The sequence below is a fragment of the Nesoenas mayeri genome, assembly GCF_963082525.1.
Source record: "Nesoenas mayeri genome assembly, chromosome: 24".
Classification (NCBI taxonomy): Eukaryota; Metazoa; Chordata; class Aves; order Columbiformes; family Columbidae; genus Nesoenas; species Nesoenas mayeri.
This window is the reverse complement of record NC_137546.1, coordinates 3189095-3209687: the sequence shown is the minus strand read 5'-3', so window position 1 is coordinate 3209687 and position 20593 is coordinate 3189095. Positions and strand designations below refer to the sequence as shown.

The following is a 20593-nucleotide window of genomic DNA, read 5'->3' as shown; positions in this document are numbered from 1 at the left end:
ACGGTTACTCAGCAAATACCAGTATCAGACTGAGCTTTCAGGTTTCTGGATAAATGTATACAATCAGCTTCTCATGTACCTTCTAATAGAATAATTTGTGCGATTTACAGCAAGAACAAGCGATGCCACTCGCCGCTTCAGTGAAAACACCAGCAGTGGAAAGAGTTGTGAGCACCCTTTGTGGTGCAAATCACGCAGGGATTCTTTCTTCTTACAGAATTCACTTCTAACAGAATTAATGCCTCCTGGGTAGAGCAAAGCGCAAGCTTCCTCTTCCTAAAGCAAACCACGAGAGGATGGTTGTCTGGGGTTTGTGCACACCTACAACAACAGCGCTGGTTGGAGGTGTGAACGGACAGGAGCTTCTGAGAACCAGCATGACCAGAATGGCAACTGGTGAAAGCGGCCTCAGGGCACAGCCCAGGTGGAAGCACATGGACATATAAGATGCAAGAATATGACAGAGCAGCCAAGGTCACCCACGTGCTTAGGCAAGCTTAAGGCAACTAAAGAAAATTCACTGGTAATTTAGAGGAGAATGCCAAAGGGAAGAGAGAAGAGGAACCACTGGGGATGCCGTTACAGCAGCCGATGCGCAGCACCAGCTACCAAAGCCATCCCTCTTCTCCAGCTCATTTGTTCTAATTCTCCTGATTTTACCAGTACCATCAGGACCAAGGTTAATATGTCAGAAAGAAGAGCAAGGGGTAGGTTCCCGAAAACATAGCTTACACATTTTCAGGCTTGTGTCTCAGGTCAGTTCCTTTGAAAGAAAGCGCACGGGCCATTTGACTGGCCTCTTGCTTTGAATGGAGCTTTCTGGGACTTCTGCCTGCCACTTCCAGGGACAACCCTGGGATATGTTCTACTGAAAAGCAATGGCAGCAGCTACCTGGGTTCCTTGTCATGACAGCTGAGCATACAACAGGTTTTTAAAAACAGCATGCACCGGTGGCATGGCCATTGGACACGAAGCTGTGGTTGAATTCTTCTTGTCTTCTGAGAAGCGGGTGGAACCACAAAGAAAGGGAGTGTTGGCGCAAATCAACGCAGGCTCCGGTAGACATAGGCTGATGTGAAGATAGCATTGAGAGTCAGACTCACGGCTAGCAGACCTCGCAGAGCAGAGTTACCAAAATGACCTTAGTGGAAGAGGACAACACAAAGAAAAAAAGGAAATAGTACAAAGAGATATTAAAGAATTGATGAGATAAAGAACAGTGAACATACATTGTGCCCTTTCCCTCTCTTTGCCCAGTGTTTTACCATAAGCAGAAATTGCTGAAGCACTTATTCTGTCAGGAAAGATTCCACTGCTCTCTCTGGTTCTATTTTCATCTCATCGCTCTTCTCAACACCTGCATCCCCATCCCTGTCCTTCTGCCTCAGTTTAGCACCCTGTCAGTATTCTTCCAACAGTCCAAAGAGGAGCAATAGCCTTATTAAGGTCTTAGAACAGCAGGCAGAAGATCTATTTTTTCTACTTATTTGATATCTAGATCAGATCACTACTACAGCACAGGGAAGATCTCAGTTCCCCTCACAGGACTGCTCACACATACACGAAGCACTCCCATGAGCTGCGCTTACCTCTCCAGCCTGCCAAATCTTCCCCTTTGGTAGTTGTGTCTACCACACAGGTAGACGAGTGTGATGAGTGATCCTCCTTCTTGATGGAGTTATCACTGCAAATACTCCCTCCTTCCACAGCGGATCTCATATCTGCAAGGAGAAAATGATAGGAAAATTCAGAAGGCACCAGTGGGAGCCAGAAGTAGCAGAAGTTACCAGACTAAGGCTAGACATGAGTAATGAACGGTTGCCTGGTAAAATCATGGAAGGAGGACAGGAGCTAGAAACAAAAGGCAGATTTCACTGCTGTGCAGCAGCAGTTGCCTGCATGTTTGTCTCGTAACCGTTCATTCCAGCATCACCACATCTGTGGTTATAGGAGTTACCCAAACAGGCGTGAGGGCAGTGCCATCCAGGGGACACCACTCAGTGAGAAAAGGACATGTTTTGGCAGACAAGAGGCTCTCCAGGCCAGCGGATTCTTAAGGGAGCTTTGGTAGCCCACCAGTCATCCCCACCTGGGTTTTCCTTGAACGTTTCCCATCTATGAGTGGCCTAGATGACACACGGCTTTGCTTGCAAGCCACCTCCTCCCTACAAATGCATTTCCAGGAGTGCAGCAGGCTGCCAGCATACCTTGCATTCCCCGCTCGCAGAGGTTCTTCTTCGGAAAGGAGGACAACTCGGTGGGAAAGATGTTGCTGTCCGAGTGCGTGTGCTCCTCTGAGCTAGTCGGGGTGAGCAGAGCCTCATTCTGCGATGGGAAAAGCAGCAGCTTCTGGCCTTTCAGGTTCAGGCGGGCAGGGCTGATGAGCGGCCGGCGGTACCGCAAGGAACCGGAGCTGGAAGCCACAGAGCCAGCGACCGACGGTGCTGGAGAGGGGATGCGGGAGGGAGCACAGCTGCCCGACAGCAGGGAGAAGTGCTCTGAAATGGGAACATCCCCAAAGAGAAAGTTATTAGATTATAATCCAAATAAAATAGGCAGAGCTTTCTTTAACAATTCTACAAGACAAGGGAACGGGAGTTGCAAATGTCCGACATATCTTGTACTAAAATTCTTTATTCATTCCAGTTCCTACACTGCGAAACATGGAGAAATTCCACACGCGCTTTGGTACACTCAAGAATGACTTGGAGTAGAAGTGGGTCTATCAGGAGCCGGGTGAGTTTTCTCTCTGCTCAGTTTTATCTGGTCAGGAGAGCCTGCATTGCAGGTGCTGTTTTGCAGGTAAATGAACCATTCTGGCATGTTCTTTAAAGGCTCTTGAAAAGGTCTATCAGAACGGAGGAGGTTTGCACAATGGCATTTGCCCAGGCTGTGACTGCAGTTCCAGCAGCAAACACTTCAGCAGCACAAACAGCCAATTTGGGGTCAGGAGGGCAACAGACAGGTCACCGGAGGACACAGGAGCAAAAGGGCAGAGCAGACGGGGTAAAATCAGCAGTTTCTTGGGCTGGGGATGGAAAGAGAAACAAAAGAGCTGCCCTAGGAACAGTTTAAAATCTATCAGAGCAATGCCAGCTCAGCTGTAGAGCAGGGAAGGGATCCTTGCTCTGCCTCACTGATTTAATGGAGAGAACACCCAACACACACAGCACCTTATTTTAATGCAGTCCCACTCTTAGCTGGCACTGCAGCATTTCTAACAGCTAAACTGACATTTTCACTGGGACGTGAGCAGGGAGGGCAGAATTAAACGTGGATCATGTGTTTCAACCCACTCACTGCAAACCCTGCTGAGACAGGTGCTCTGGGAGGTGCAGAGCATCACCTGATGCAGGAGATTCCTTGGACTGAGACGACTGCGACGCTGGTCGGCTCCCGCTGAACAAGTAGCCAGAATCTACAAAGCAAAAATGAAGCAGTTTGAACCCAGCCGGCTCAGCTACTGGAGGCCTCTGTAACCGCATCATCTTGTCATCAATCTCAGAAGGGGGCAGGTGGTAAATGTAGGCAGGAAAACTGCCTGTGTTTTCCTGGGTAGGCTGTATAAGTGTCAGAATAATCCACTTTTCCCAGCTGCAAAACAGATCTGTCCAGCAGGCTCCAAAATCAACCCTGTGAGTGTAGCACAGCCGAGCTTGCCTCTGCTTTAAAAGGAAGGAGGTGAAGATATGGTGGTGTCCTTTTCTCATGAAAAAAGCCTTAAGGGTAAATCATAGTGCGAGATGAAAGCCCATCTAGCTGTCAAGCACGCTAACCATAATAATGAGGCAGGAAAAAAAATCATCAATGGAAAATACTGAAGTCAGGGAAAAAACATGATACAAGTGAAACCTCAGAGCCTAAACCAACTATTTTTCTTAGGCACTTAATTTACATAGCTACAGGCAAACCGCTTTAGGAGTTGAAAACCTTGCTGTTTGCAAAAACTATTCAGCCCTGACAGCATGTTCTTTGCAGTCGGTCTGGCTTCACACTTTAAAAGCACAAAGGTGGTTTTGCATGCGGAGAGAATCAGAGCCATCTGGTGCACTTGCACCTGCCCTTGGCAGTGAGGTAACCAGAAAGGTGAGGGCTAAACAGGACTATAACACGTAGGTACCTCACAGCACATTTCCTTCTGAAGCATTGTACCGTTCCACTGCCATTTCCAAAATGCTTTGCACAGTTACCTGCTCTGGCCAAGGAGGGGATGGTGCCCAGCGAGAGCGCCCTGTTGAGCCGACCAGGGAGAGAGGAAGACGAAATACCGCGTGGGGATCTGAAGAGCTGTTGGTTTGTCAGCTGGAGAATACTGGGTGGTGTTGGGACAAAGAGAGACGTTGCGGAGGAAGGGAAGCCGGTCCCAGTGCCGTTAGGAAAGAGAGTAATCGAATCCCCAGAAAGGTACCTGCAAATGACAGGCATGGCAGACGTTTAGCCGCGAGTACACTCGGGTAACTCCCTCTCAGTTGTGGTTCTTGCACGAACACTCGCGTTGTTATCAGGTTTGTACTAATTTGTCAGTGCAGGAGCACAAGATGCAGAATGAACTGCTCAACTTAAATTATCGTGTGCCAACCTGTCCCGGAATACAGGGTGGAAAAAATGGTAGAAAAGCTTAGGAACTCAGGTGCAACAAGGCATAGTACCTTGGTTCTCTCCCTGGGTGAGAAAATGACCCAGAGACCAGCAGAATACTTTCCAAAGGCAAGATACACACAGGACCAAGGAGAGAGTGTATGTTCTGTTTGCTGTGTGCACATGCAAACATGCTCAGAAATGTCATGACTGCGGGAAACAAGTAGTTATTTACTAGTCTTTTTGTCTTTAGGAACCAGAATCGACATCTTACCTCTGATGCCAGTATAGAGAAAAGTATTTTTATGGCACCTAGATGAGGATTTAGGCATAAGACTCCTGCTTTAAAACTAACATTCAAACCTCTCTACTACATTTACCTTTATTATACTTCTGCGAGGTAAAGAAGACTCACTATCCTCATTTTACAGATGGGAAAGAGAAGCAAAAAGAAGCCAAGTGACTTGTCAAAGGTGACATAAAGATCCTATGATAAACAGAGACACAAACCTGGGCTTTCCAATCCTAAATTGAGGCCTAAACCATTATGTTTTCCTTTTTCTGCATATCATAATTAGCTCCAAATATGTACTAGCATAGCCATTCAGAGGGAGCTGTGCTCCTGTAGCGTACACCCCAGGAAGAGTCTTGCTTCTAGTGCCTAAAACCCATCTCTATTACAGTGCCTGGAAAAAACTGAATTGCAATAATAATGGCAACTGTATTTCTAGGTCTGTGAGTTGTTTTCAATGGGTTCTTTCCTAATGAAAGCTGAGCTGTAGAACAGTGTGTGCAGCTTGAGAACACCAGACAAGAGAGAACAGACAAAACACACTAAGGGCACCTGTACCAATTAACTTGGTTTTTAAGCACTACAGACTTAAACTGACTTCTGTTCCACTGGTAAAATAAACGTATGAGAGGTCTGTATTTCAAACAGTTTTTGCAGCTAGCACTGCCAAGTATTTCACACTCAATTACTATATGCATAAACCATGCGATTGATTTCTGATACCTCCATTTCATCGCCCACTTTGCACTGGTTTATAATGTAAATGAAAAAGATGTGGTTTAAAATGTAAATCAAAGCAGAGACAGAGGAGAACAGTAACATGGCTTCTCTTCTGTCAGAGGAAAGTTAGGAGTATTACAAGTCAGAGTGTAAAGGAATATACATATCTCAGTCACGCGCCGTGATTTCTGCACGTGTCATTCTCTCTCGGAGACTAAAGAGGTGATGCAGCAATATTACGCAGTGCTAGCGTGTCCAGAAGAACCAGTCTAGAGTTAAGATCACAATTCAAAATATCTTATAGAACTACTTATCTGCTAGTACGAGGCAGACATCAACAATCCCGACCAGCTTAATCAGGCTGAGCAACATCTGAGCCAACCAGCCTCCCGGTGCTTGCAAGCAGGACATGCCTTTAACAGCAGCAAGGGACTCGTCAGTCTCGCAGCAGAAACTGCCCAACCTCTTCAGGTTCCAGAGGACCTGGGAAGGGGGTCATGCTTCGCAAACACGCAGCATCCTTTAGTGCACATACACACATTTGCCCCACCACGCGTAACAGATGTGAATAGGTGTACATGTCCGTCGCAGCTTTGTAAGAGAAAACGAATGGGAAAGGAAATTAAAAGTGCAGCTCAGGACTATGGTATGAATGATATTAGAAGGAGTGATACCTACCACCCACTGCGTCATGTCTGTGAAGGGTTAAATCAGAGCATCACCTGTGAACAACACAGCTCTTTCTCCCTAACTTTGTACCTTCTCTGTCTTTGGGCTAAAGGATCCAACCTCACACAGCTCCTGGATGCACAGGGAAACAGCTTATCTGGCTTATTGGCTTTTGGTAGTTTTTCACTGAATGGGTTGGAAGATACTACACTCACTTATCACTCATAACAACAATCTTTTCCTGGGATTTTAACTTTTTGGGACTGGATTTCACAGGCTCTCCTGCTCTACAGCCCCACTTCTTAACCACACCAAGCTCGTGCAACCAGATCCTCTGGGCAGCTGATGAACCATTTCTCTTGCACCATCCAGAAAAGAGATTTCTATGGTTAGCAAAGAAGAGCTGAAGAATTTTAAGCATAGCATATTAATGCTGACCAGAGAATGGCTTAAATATTGATCCCCTCTGAACAAAGTAAATTCTTGCAAGGCGTGCAGCAAAATCCTGTTCCTTTTCTTTAGAGCTTGATAACGTCACCTCAAGAGGGCTAAATACTGCTAAAAAGCAGGGGTGCTGTCATGGGAATGGGCTTCATGCCTGAGAATGGTCAGTTGAACTAAAACTTGTTTCAGAAGCAGATGAAAAAAGGTGATGAGATCAAGAGGATCACAAGGCAGAAAACGGCCACATCCCAGCACTGGAACGGAGCAGCGTGGCCCAGTCTTGGCTCTCAGACCACTACATTGCTCCAAGCTGTTTGTGCACGTGGTAATAGTGGGTCTGGTAATGGTGAAAAAGTAACCAAAAAAAGAAGAAAGGGGAAAAAAGGAAAAAAAAAGGCTCTGGAGTCAGACAGTTTGTGGAAATAGTCAGGGCCCGGAAGCCGTTTATTTCAGAACTTGGTATTGTGAACATCAAAAATCGTGTATCTTCATTAGTGTTTACAATGATCACAGCGTTACTAGACAGTTGGGCAAAACCCTGCTACACAGAGACTTTAAAAATAAATAAACAGAAGGTTAAAGAAGAATATTACATGGTATGGGACCGTACACTGTCCTGAAGAAACACCTCCTGCCAGCAGAGCCTCCCCTCCTCTGCCCAATACACTTCTCCAAAGACACCACACCAGATGTGTGTGCCTTCTTAATTCACATTTTAACCAGAGCTGCTGCATCACCCCTGGGACAGAGAGAGACATGGGAGAGCGTGGGCCAGGTCAGACCACAGGGCTGCAGAGGGACCTGCTTCTACAACCGTGTAATTCAGGACATGACGGAGGTAGCACACAGTCACCTTGCTGTATGTGCCCAGTATCATCTGCCTGCAGGCAGCCAGGGGGTAAAATATTTCCTCTGGAATTGAAGTCCTATCATAATCCAGCTGTGAGTTATTCATGTATAACTGCACCGTGTTGTCCAGGCAGTGGGTGCAGAAGCAGCTCACGATTGCCTCCGTGCTGGCTGCGAGATGAGCCAGGATCTGTGAGCTGATGTGCGGGACTTGTCTGCTCTGCTGCATCACAGCAGTCAGTGCCATAACCTGTGCCAGTCAGTGCCACAGCCCGTGCCTCCGGCCACGCCGACACAATCAGGAATAAAGAGCAATATGGTGAATGAAAAACAGGCACAGGCAGAAGGGAGAATCACACTAAAAAAGGGCACAGGTCTCGGACACATTAAGATTTTGATATATGACTTAGCTTGAAACTTTAGCTGCCAAGACTAGGAATTCTTTTCTCCTATATGTTGCCCTGCTTTGGATGAAAAAGGAGGGCTGAATTACAGCTGAAAATGCTCCAGCTGCCAGGTCCTGCACTAATACCTCCTAGAGTACAGACAGATGTTTGGCATCAGTTCTGCCGTCCCTCTGAGCCGGTGGCACAAAGGCAGGGGGCTGTGTGCATACGCACATCCCATGTCTACAAAAATCCAGACTCGCTGGCATGACAAACGTATTCAGAGGACCTCTCCCCTACCTGCGGACTTGTCAGCTTTGGTCCCAAATGAGGCTTTACAGGGGATGACTCAAGGTACGCTTCAGGACTGAGTACTGCCCCTTTCACATGCGAGCATCCGCTACGGCTCGAAGAGGCCCCGAGTGTACGCGCAGGTGACGGCACACCTGGAATGAACTGGCAGGTCATATGTGACAGCACACAATTTCAACAGCATTGCTAAAAAACGAAGCAAAGCCATATCCCACAGGTCCCTGCTTTCATGCACAGAGCACTCTGGAGCGACCATCCCGCTATCCATTATATTAATTTTTATAAGAGTATAAATAATTTGTCCACGATACAGCAATATATACTTTCACTAGTATCTAAGCATGATTATTAGCTTCACATAATTTCAGCGTACTTGAAAAATATTCATAAAGCCAAAATAAACCACCACTACACCATTTCTATATGGCCCTCTTGTCCTCACCCTTTGACACACCCAAGCACAGTTCACTAGGGCATGCAAAGCACAGATGTAGGAAACGAGTTAATAGAAAGAACGGGACATAACCGTAGTGTATTTAGAACTTCAAAGGGCCACAAAGGCGTCAGTTTGCATGCACTGGTGTCAATGAGGGCTTCAGGAAGACCAGAAGTAGCAGAGATGCTTACTTGGTTGCTAGCTCTGGATTCTCCCTCAATCCCTCTACAGTCTGCAGAGTTGCTCAGAAATTTAAGAGTGCAGCACAAAAGTTCTTTTTCCCAGCCACACTCCAATGAAGGACAAATCACCGGCCTGGCAGACACACAGGCACCGCTGTCCCAAGCTGCAGCTGCGTCAGCTCCACTGAAGCAGAGCAACAGCGCTGTCAAAAATCTTGTTCAGAGAAAGGCACTTAATGAACCCACATTGGCCCTTTTATACATCCAGCTCTGCTAGGCAGGGTATACAAGATGCTTTGGAGCTGGCAGATCAGCCACGGCCACTGTGGGAGCAAAGACCAGAGTCAGTCACTTTGGGCTGGAGCAGATTTGGCTTCAAGTGACACACAAGCCCATAACAACCTTCACCACCTCTGCTCCATTCTGCAGGACCATCCTCCGGTCCAGACACCGACACACGGCCAGCGTAAAAAAGCAGCACCTGAAATTAGAGGGTTTTGGGCTAAAATCCTCTATTATTGTTAAGATGTTCACATGCTCTGGCCTGCGTGGCTGGGAGAACCCTCAGGCAAAGCTGCACCTGGTGACTACAGGTTCCCACAGGTTCACCTGTGGCTGAGTCCAGCTCAGTGAAAACAAGATGCTCAAAGCCCGGATCAAGTGGTTCTGGATGATTTTTGTGTTAGCCGTGTTAGTAAATTACTAGCCCTTTGTTAACTGTTATCCCTCAGAAGGAAATGGATCTCCATGTGTTGTACAAAATAGCACCTCAGCTGCATGAGGATGGTGAGACCGTGCTCAGATGTTGGACTTGCACCGAAATACCTGAGCTGGCAATGAACATTTCCTTCTGCTGGACTCACTGGGAGGGAGGCGACCAGGCAGAGTTGGATGGTATTAATACAGCTGACTGCTGAGCTATTCCCAAACTGAACCTCAAGCGAGAAATGCGAAGTTGGCAAAGCACCTTCTGTACCGAACCTATGGCATGGCACAGTGTTCCCAACAGTCTGTTTGGTGTTGAAATCAGGTATTGCAGAACAGTCTCAGCAAAGGCAGTGCTGGTTTAACTATTGTTTTTTTCAGAAGCGATCAACAGTAACATACTGATAATTGATCTTCAGACCTAATTGTCCAAGGAGACACAATTAGTACAGATTGAATCTTAGCGGTTTATAAATCAGAACATCTCCAGAAAAAACACCTTTCTCCTCTTTTCTTCCCTCTCCTCCAAAAGATCAATCATCATCTACCTTCAGCAACAGCATGTGAGAAAAGCAGAAAGAGAGGAGACTGTCAGCACCAGAGTCTCCAGAAGACCAAAAATTCAATTGCTGCAAGTTTGGTTTTGAGGCTCTAAGGCTTTTTGTTGTTTTTAGAAGCAGCAGCTCAGACTGAGGCACCAAGAAGTGGGAAAACAAGCCGGCACCTGAGCAAAGACAAAAGCTTCTTTGGCATTAAAAACAAACCACGTTTCAATGTGTGTTTTCTTATTTTGTTACGCCTTTGAAATTTTTCCAACTGAAAGTCCAAAAGTTCTTGCATCATAAACTAAGCAGCACAGAGACCAGGGATTCACTTTTACAGCTTGGCCATAAAACGAAGTAGCTTTCTGATGTTCTGACATATAAAATTAGTGCAACTTGTAAATATATTTCACTCGTATTAGTAGGCATAAAGTGAAGACAAACGGATTTCTTGCTTGCATGTCAATTGCGGTGAACATATCTCCTAGACGAAAAGATTTTAAACTCTTTCAGTACAGATTTGCACCTGCTGTGCAAGCAGAGCTAAAATATTTCTTAACAGTATTATGCAGGCTTCAGAGTGTAAAGCCCACTCCTTCCCCCAGTTCTACCAACTGCTTGTTCTGGTATCTCATGTGCATCCTCCCCATCCCACCCCAGCACTGTGCAGGGAAAAAGGACAAGGGAACAGAAGTAAAGATCAGGCACAGGAGAAGAACGTAACACGTAAGAGCAAAACATCATAAAAGGTGCCAGACCCCAGGGGGCTCAAAGATGGGGCATGTTTACATCAAAAAGTGTGGCTAAAAAGAAGGGAGAAAAACAGCTGCACAAAGGAGATGAGAGGCCAGAGGATAAAGTGAAACTTAATACAGCCTTGACTTTCGGCTCCTGAAAGCAAATCATCTGAAGAGGCTGACACTTCGAATTTCCTTGCTACTGGGCCAGAAAATTTGGTCAGGGTAATTTTACTCTTATTAAAAAAATGATATTGCCATTAGAAATTAGGCATGACATTACCACAACCATCCCCACACAGTTTAACAGCTGGCCAGCTGCTCACACCCCTTCTCCTTCTAAGGGTCTCAATATTTATCCTTCTATAAGCAACTCTGAGACTGGAACAAGAAATAATCTGGCACTGTGAGCTGGAAAACACTTTGGGTCAGGACCAATAAATGATGGGAACACAGAAGAGTGGACCCAGACTTTGCAGACGCTGGATTCCTTTTGTGGATGAGTAAAGAACCCTCAGAGCAGCATCATTCAGAAGCACCAGAACAGAGAAAAGGGTTCTGTTTGCTTGGAGGTGGATATCGCGGTTATCTGAAGGCACTGGAAAAAAGTTCCGAAAGAGAGCAAGGATGGGGAGCAGGTCTGTGTGTCCCGGTCCTTCAGCCAAGAGCTGTATCGTCCCATGACACTCAATTTGGCTTCTGTTAATGACTCTCTACAGAGCTTTTGTCAGTGCTACCTTTCTGCTTTCGCAATGAGGACTGGTTTGAAGAGCAATAACTACGAAAAGCTATGGAATATATTTTGTTTCCTTTAAAAAAGCTTCTACAATTTCATCAGCATCTGCAGCATCCAGTAGTGTCTGAGTCTTTCAGCAGACACTTCACAGTGAGAGCTCCTTTCTGATTATTTTAGGGTTTATACACAGGAAGATCCAGACAACCAATTAAATTATATCAGACTATTAGTGTGGCAAGTTCCACTGTGCTATTCTGAATAAAAGAAAGTAGCGGATCTCCCATAACAATTCTATTTCCTCTTGAAAGACCCAAATCCAGATGAGCAACTCAGGGGAGCGCCTTGCAAAAAACTGCAAGATAATCAGAATGCTTATCCTAAGAGGCCCCAACAAGTTAATCCTACAAAACCCAAGCAGCTGAAAGCTCCTTCCTCCCCCTAGTAACACCCAGCCACCCCGGCTCGCAGCGGGGACTGCCAGGCACTCAAAGTCACAATTTCCAGACCCCTTTTTTCAGTGGCATTAGCATCAACACCAGACTTCAAAAAGGAAACCCTCCAAGTAACAAGAAACATCCACCCCTATTGCTGTGCAGTCCCGCAGCAAAGGCTCCCACCCCTTCCTACAGCACATGCTCCTCATCTGTTATCAATGATAAGGAAAATGTTGACCAAGTAAGTAATGATGTACAATGAAAGCTGATCATATACCATAGCATGAGGTTGTTAGCTCCATATTTCTTCTGTTTCTAAAGCTACAGAAGTGGAGGAACACACGCATTTTAATCCAATTGTGGTTTTACATAGATGCTCCTCAGGGCGGGGTGGGGGTGAGCAGATTAAAAACCCAAAGAACATCAACAAAGCAATGGTTACTGGTAGATTTGAAAATTTAGCCTAAAACAACTGAGTACTTTTAGATATTAAATCAAGACACCCTGAGCTACGTAACCTTTAAAGCACCCTTTTAGATAAATTATTGAAGTTCCAGTCAAAAGCACTTAAGGACGCCTCTTAAAATAGGAGTCGTAGGAGGACGGCAGAGCAAGAGAGCATGCGGTTAAGTGATGCTACACAGTGGAAGGCAAGAAAAACCAGGTTACGGACTCCGTGTGTCCCCTCCCCGCATGCCTGTACACCATGCAGTGTTACTGCGGCACACGTTAGGAGGACTTGGAATCCAGAGGCAAGTTCCCATTAGTTCGAAATTAAAATGACCAGCACCATTAGAAACCTGAAGGTGGCCTGGGCCCCATGGAGGATCAAGGCAGAGGATTCCTCTGTGACTGGCTAAGGATGGACAGGCAGCGAGAAGAACCAGAAGGACAGGAGGAGCCAGAATCTCTTTGGCTGGAGGAGCAGAATGGGGAGAAGGCTGCATTTATGGAGCAGTTTGTGAAGCAGCTGCTGGAAGAACTGGCTTTGGGAAAGTTGGATATTTGCGCTGCTGACGCAGGATTCAGGAGGAAGGGAGAATGGAGGCAGCAGGAGTAGCTTCCATGGCTAGCACCAGCAGTGGACATGCTCCAAGCAGCTAGCACAGTGGGAAGGATGGGAAAAAAATAATACATAAAGGAAGAAAACATCTTCACTGCTTAGCTAATTAAAAAATAGAAAAAAAGAAAAAAGAGGGAAAATAAAAAGAGGAGAGAGAAGCACCAGTTGCAAAGAGTTCACAAGGCTTTTTTTTCCCCCAGTGTCACTGCTCTGGCTCTGACCTTCGGGGCCGGTATCTCCGATGGCCCGTTGATTTCCGTGTGGCCACAGCTGCGGTGAAGCCCACCAAGCAGCACAAGGACGTGGTGCCAAATTTGGCTGTGTCCAGCCAGTTGGGTGTTTCTGTCTTCAGGTACCTCTCAGCTAAATGCAGACTCATCACTACGAACCACAAGACTGAAGCAAACGCATCAATCCTCCGGAGCCTGCAATGCCAAAAAGAAACCAAACAAAACACAAGGTAAGAGTTTAAACACCAGTGAAACCCCTTGGCCCCAAGGAAGAAGAAGGAAGGTAGGCAGGGTATCCAGACTGAGCAGGTTATGTACTATCGCTTACCACGGTTCTATCTCCCGCAGCCCTTCCCCCTACTGCGGTACCATTCTGATCTATGAGATTACAGAGCTGCACAGGGAGCTTTTCACTCACAGTAATTCAAGCTTAAATTGAATGAACCAGCACACAGATCTAAAGCAAGCTCCGCTGCCTCCATTCAGACAGCAACCCAAAAAATAACAGGGAGAAGTGTGCCACCCAGTACTACAGGTGCCATTCGGGCAAGTGTTTACCCCCTGGATCACTGACTCAAAACAGGGCAAAAGGCCTCCAACGTAACGCAGTTTTCCTTTAAGTGAAACAGAAGAGAAGAGCACACTGACCTGATCCGCCCGGCTAAGAACATGGCCAAGAGGCAGGTGAACAGCCCAAGGACAGCGACCGCCATCTGGTGATTCTTCCCGTAAGCCCATGCGGCACTCAGGTTCTCCACCATCTGTTCTGGGAGCAGGCGGAGCAGCTCCTGCCAGCCTGCCACCACCATGGAAGTGTCATTTTCCGAGTCTGCACGTGAGCTTGTGTCAGTCCTGTTCTGAAGGGACGCTGGACCAGAGGAGACAGGAGCAGGGACCGCTGCACTGAGCGAGAAGGGGTCGCCTGAGCCATATAAGGCCATCAGAACCAGGAGCGCGCAGCTGAGGAAGGCCAAGAACCGCAGAAATATCACCTGAGCTGGTGTGGTTATGGAAGCAGAAGAGGAGGATGAACATAAATTCTGCAGAGGAAGGGAGAAACATCTTGTCACAAGCTGAATGAAACCGGTTTGCTCAAATCCTTGTCTCTGTGTCCAACACCACGTGGGATGTTATAGGCTGGTAAAGCACAACAGCAGAGCTGTGAGCAGAAGCCAAGGTCAGGCAGGGCAGTGAGGCAAGGAGAAGGTCACAAATCACTTCCTGTTGTTATTACTTCTTTTTTCCGCCCTGTACTCCATAGTTTCTTGCACTGTTCTCATAAACTGGCTTCCGTATCTCCCCTTTTCTGCCCGTCTCACTATTTTTCTTCCACTCTGTCATTATTAGATTAGACTTACCTTCCAGCAATTGAACTGAATGCCACCAGCAAGAGGAAACCTCAAACTAACACCAGGAGCATCTGTGGCAACTACTCAGCAAGCGGCAGAACCAGGTACCTCTGCACTTCCCCCTGAATTCCCTCATCTCTCCCCCCACGTACCTGAGTGTAGGTCTTGTCTGTCTCACGGCGTTTGAAATGGTGGCTGAGCAGCAGCGCCCGGAGCTGCCGATTCTGATGTTTTATGTAATACTCCACAGCAGCCTGGCATGGACGGCACAGCTTGTAGGTCTGCTCCAGATGGTGCTTATACACCTCAATCTCCTCATCGTATTTCCCCTGGTGAGGAAGAAGGAGTGGAAAAGTAGATGAGAACTGCAGTACGGTACCATTTGCAAAGCCAGACAAAATAAGTTCTTATAGAGCAAATTAATCAGAGCAGGAATAGCAGATACATGCATGAGAATGCCTTGGTCAAACATTCTCCTGTGATACCAGGCCCTAGCGAACACTTACCTCCTCCCTTGGTGAGAATGAAGCCAGCTGTTTGATCTTCGTGGTCTGATGGTTGTTGCACTTCTTGCAAAGGAGAATTTGGCTGCTCACCCACTGTTGCGGTTTGGTAGGATCACAGAAAGTCGTAGCACCTGATACAACATGGTTAAGGTGTTCCATGTACTGAGCAGGGATGGGCTTGTTGTAGTCTCCATTCTGACAAGCAGCAAAAAGGGAGGCAGGAGGAAAAGCAAACAGGAGATCATAAAATCAAAACCAGGTATGCCCTGGTTGATAACAAGATTCCCTAAGCTCTATCAGGAGCTCTACACTCCATGCATTCACCTATGTAACAAAATAAATAAGTAAAAAAGGAGACAAAATGCTTCCAATCTTCTCCCCCGTTCACTGTTCTGTACATCTATTGCAAGCAGCTGGGGGTGGTGGATTTTGGCCTAAGACAGGCTTTGTTATTTAATACCCTAAATAAAGCAATTCAGCTCTTACAAAATAGAAAAATCGGAGAAGAATTGTTCCACACATTAAGAAAAACCAAAGCAAACCAAACGCCGCATTTCAAAGAGATATTGGTGAAAACGCCAAGGCCCTTTTTGCCCTTTGAAGCAAGAGAGGAAAATCTGTCTTTATGATTCTACACCAGCACAACCCAGTACAGTGGATTCTTTCTCAAATTCGATCAAGTGATCAGCTGCTGAGTTCACAGACGCTGAGCACAGAGCTGCCAGCTGTTAAACCACTGAATATTCATCTGCACTGGGCCTGTATCATCTTAAACAAGGAGCAGGGCTTTCCTGCACGCCCTGCTCTGCAGGGCACGCACCTTCCCAGCCACCCTCCCAGCAATTTGCCACAATACCTCTTGGAACCCGTTGTACTGCTCGCAGTTGGGGCAATCCCAGCAGTTGCGATTCCCATAGGGCACCACTGTGTCCTGGTTGCAGAACCAGCAGTTCACAGTCACGTGTGTGGGCTTTTTCCTGTTGGGAAAGGAAGTGTGTCAGGCACCAACACTGAATTCAGCCGAGGCAGAGGAAAGCAACGGCTTTCAAACAGGGAAATGCAAGAGAAGCTGGACTAACAATCAATCTTCCCATTCAGTACGGTTAACGGTATGACTCAGAGTAGTCATTTTCGCAATTAAAAGATGGACTATTAAAGTAGAAAGAAGTTTCTGCCTGAGGCTTGTATCTCTTTGTGCTAGTACCGTGGACACGCCAGAACTTGAATAACAACCTTGCGAATAACACAGTTCACTGGTTTTCAGAGGCACATTTGGGGGTGCAAATCTTCATAATCAGCAGTGTTAATATATGCAAAGGGTGAAGTAGAGTCGCTGCTTAATGCACAGGATTCCGGGAAACAGAATCTATGATCCATAAGAATTGGTAGTCAGAAACCTAGGAAATGGACCCATGGTTAACAGTTTTACTTGCCCTGCTTGTTAGAAAACTTTTCAAGGACAAAGGCATATCAAATTATCCCAAGGGTCAGGCACTGTAAATAGCTGTTTCTTCGCAGCTTTAGACACATAAGAACGAACTGGCAAATCAATATGTCTTCCCCAATCTTTATGCACTAGAACTGAAGAGACAAAGATTAATGACCTGGATCCATTGTCTTGAAACTCAGTAAAACACTCCAGAGGAAGCACAGCCCAGCTGTCCTGGTCTATCAGAACCAGCCCCTGTCACACCTCCAAGGGAGGGCAGCTGTTCAGGCAAAGCCCAGCAAGACAGACAGACAGACAGACAGACAGACCCAGCTGCCACTAGCCTCGTGTACTTTGCCCGTGCAGCTTCTAACACAGGCCTGGAAAGCAAGTAACAGCAGCCAAAGTGCCCATCAACTCAGAGCAACTTGTGTTCTTCCTACTCTAGGAAATGTTCTCTGCTGCTACAACATTCTGCAGCAAAACATGTTCTGAACGCTGCAGAAATGTCATCTGGTGCCCCGCAAACAAACCGGCAGGTGGTTCTCCCTTCAGTTAAGCTGGTGTCTCTCTCAGCCGCCGCCTTTGTAGCTGGATGCCTACAATTACAATCCTTCCCCACTCCTATTTCCACAGAACACGTCTTGGAACTTGGATCACAACAATATCAAACCTTCAAGTGATGCTTGGGCCTCCTGTTTAAGTACTAATGAACAGGACAAGCTTGAAATGAAGCGCCAGAAAGAAGCCTAAAAAGCCAGAGCACAGGGAGGATTCCCTGCCAGATGCTGAAAGAAAATGGCTGGAGCTACTAGGGTGACAGATTCTCATCTCAAAATAGATGCATCCACCCACACCCCTCTTAAAATGAATATTCACTGCTCAACTTTCTTCATTGCCAAGGGGGCTCAAAACAGTAAGTGATCCGAGTTAAAAATATCACCATTGAAACTGACAGGCAAAAATACCAAACAAACAACCTAAACTAGACAGAAATCTAGGTCGCTAGTGCAAGTTTTCCCTGCAAACGACCTGTCAAAATAGCCATATGAAGAATGGACAGCAACACGTGTCCACACTAGTTTAATCTCATTAACACAGGTGTAAAAGCTATGAAAATATAACACAAAGCCTTCAGCATGTTAACCCCCCAAAATACAAATTCTACTGCACGTTGAGTGTAGACTTTGATAGCAAACCCAGCCTAAACTCCATCCTCTGATGTAGGTGCCAGGTACTGTAGGACGTGCTACAATCCCACTACAACAGTGTCACTGTGGCTCATCCTCTGGCACCATGGAAATAAGACAGACCACACTTCAGCCTCTACCTATTGTACCGCCCATCTAGAACTTGCACAACATGACAGAGAAGGTAAAAGCGCTGATTTCAAGGGTAACACAGAAGTAGAAAACACAGGCCAAAAAACTAGTAAAGCAAATAAAAGAACCAACTCCAAATCCTCTCTGAAAACTTTCTAATAGCAGAGACCAAATCCTTAGTATACTCGAGTCCTTTCCATCTTTTCCGAACAGGATTCCATCTCTCACTCTTGAGGCTGAGGAAGTGCTACCAAGGGTTAAATAGCAGCCCTCCATTCTCACAATGTATGCAAATGAAATGGCTAAATCCTCGATTATTTGGGATAAAAAGCAATAATACTTCCTTTTGCAAACCTATAATCTGTTGCCATAGAAATAGGTGCAAAAAATCAGAAGTTCCCAACCTGCTGGATGCAAAAAGAACCATAAAAAGGTCATTTCAGGCAAGAACATGTAAGCAGGGTGCTAATTTTCTAGGAATTGTACAGGACTTTAAGAAGATGAAGGAAATGTGGCTATGGCTGCTGGTCTGAGCTCAGCAACCAGACTTCCAACAACACGTAACAAACAAGTAGCCAACCTACAATCTCAAGGAAACACCACGAAACGCATCAGAGTTTTCCTATCTGTCCCAAACTCATAAGGTTTAACGAGTTCCTGTGCATATCTGGCCATCACATCTTCTTTCTCCCTGGTACAAAAAGGACAGTCTTAGATGCTGGCACAACTACAGCAGCGTAACTCCACACGTTGACAGTTATTCCAGAACTACTTTTCACTAAGTTGTTCTAATATATTTCATTTCTATTTCTACTGAGGCTGATAAAGGCATCTTGCTAGATATGTAAGTGCACCCACACTGAAAATGGAGCAAAGCGGGGCTGTATCAAAAGATTAACACCACAGGCAAAGGCAGCATCATGTCTGTGTTTGAATCAGTCCCTTATTAAGCTGTCCTCATTGATGACTCCGGAAGATTCATTTAACGAATGCAAAGTAAGAAATGCGGTGATATCAGAGTAGTATTGAGAAACACAAGTATGTAGCCCCAAAGAATTATCAAGGTCGCCTCTGGAAAATATTTACAGCTCACCAGCAGTTTTCAAGGACTTGGGAAGAAATGCTTTCCATTCCAGAGACCTCTTGATGAACCTAAGCAACACAAATCAAATCTCTTCCCTCAAAAGACGTCAGCCTCAACTGGGTCAATGAAATGCTGCTTGCTTCACTGGGGATTGCTTTAGGCCACTAGAATTTCTTAGCTGCCCTAAATATGCCATAGAAAGTCTTGTATATGGGTTAATCTAACACGGACTATTTATATGGCTATGTATAAACAGCAAACCATAAGCATTTTGCTGTGAATACAGAAATACGCTTCTATTTCAAAGTGTAAACTTGAAGTGAACCTTAACACGATCCCCTGGGATCACCTTGTACGCCACCAGAAACTCCTACAGAAGAATAGAATACTCAAGTTCTGTTACAGGCTGAAGTGCCCTCATTCCAGATATTCTCTACATTCATTTCAATCTATGCTATATTAAAATATGTCAAATTAATCGTTACTCCTTTTATGAAATCTGTTTCCTGACTTCTCTCCTGATGCTTTTTAAACCTTGTTTTCAATTGGTCTGTTTAAATTTGTTCTAAGGTCAGGAACATTCAGTGCAATTAAAAACCAAATGACCAAAGAACTCCGGTCACTAATAACTCTGAGTTCTACGTAATCTTTCCAAGTTTTAGCACTGTTAATAGCGCTGTTATTTCTATGGCACTCTCCCACCGTTCCCCCTGCTTTCACCTCCAAATGAACACAAGAAGCAAAACGCTCTTTCGCTGCCTCAAACAGGAACAAAAGAGGAAAACCCCGAGCGTTCAGCAATCTCTAACCCGCTAGGAACGCCAGACCGGGAAAGGGAAACGTTTCCCATTTCCCCAGCGCAGCTCCCACGGCAGCAAGTCCTTGACGTTCGGTGCAGACACACAAAGGCACGAAGCGATTCCAGCGGACACAGCAAAACGCCTCCAGCCATTTACCTACAACTTCTTGTCGCCGCTCACAATTCGTGGGGGATCCCTCCCTAACACGCGCCTCACCACCACCACCACCACCACCGCCGCCGCCGCCACCACCATGGGGACACAAGCCAACCCCGGGAGTCCCTGCCCGGTCCCTCCGCGCCCCGCGGAGCTGCCGGTTCCGCCGCCCAGCCCGCCCGCCCCCCGCCCGGCCGTACCTCCGCGCCATGCGGTACAGCAGCAGCCCGGCCGCGGCGGCGCACACGGTGACGCCCAGCCCGCCGGCGGGGCAGCGGGCCAGCAGCGCCCCGGCTCCCTCCATGCCGCTCCCCCACACGGGCCGGCGCGGTGACCTCGGCGGCGGCGCTTTGTACGCGGCGCGGCCGCCCCCCCTCTCCCGCCGCTCCCGCCGCCGCTCCGCCCCTCTCTCCCTCCCTCCGGCGCGGCGGGGGCGGGCGGTGGGTGAGTCACGGCGCGGGGAGCAGCGGCGTGAAAGGCCGGAGTCGTGCGGCGGCGCCGTGAGTCAGCGCCGCCAAAGGCCGAGATCGTGGCCGCGGGGGCGGGGGGGCCCGGCGGGCTCCCTGCCCTTCCGGGAACGCGCGGGGCCCGTCGTGCCTGGCCTGGCGCCGAGTTCAACCGGCTCCTTACA

General features: G+C 46.9%; 1 protein-coding gene across 1 annotated transcript; it reads right to left on the bottom strand.

Moving 5' to 3' along the window:
* Positions 1-868: 868 nt before the first annotated feature.
* TMEM201 (transmembrane protein 201) lies at positions 869-20266 on the bottom strand (the record flags this gene model as incomplete). The annotated part of the gene is made up of 11 exons (XM_080358707.1): positions 869-1142; positions 1591-1722; positions 2209-2499; positions 3348-3419; positions 4192-4409; positions 13308-13511; positions 13965-14356; positions 14818-14994; positions 15172-15366; positions 16028-16148; positions 20163-20266. The coding sequence occupies 11 exons, from the start codon at positions 20264-20266 to the stop codon at positions 1045-1047; spliced, it is 2004 nt and encodes a 667-aa protein (XP_080214833.1). The 3' UTR covers positions 869-1044.
* Between the last annotated feature and the right edge of the window lie 327 nt (positions 20267-20593).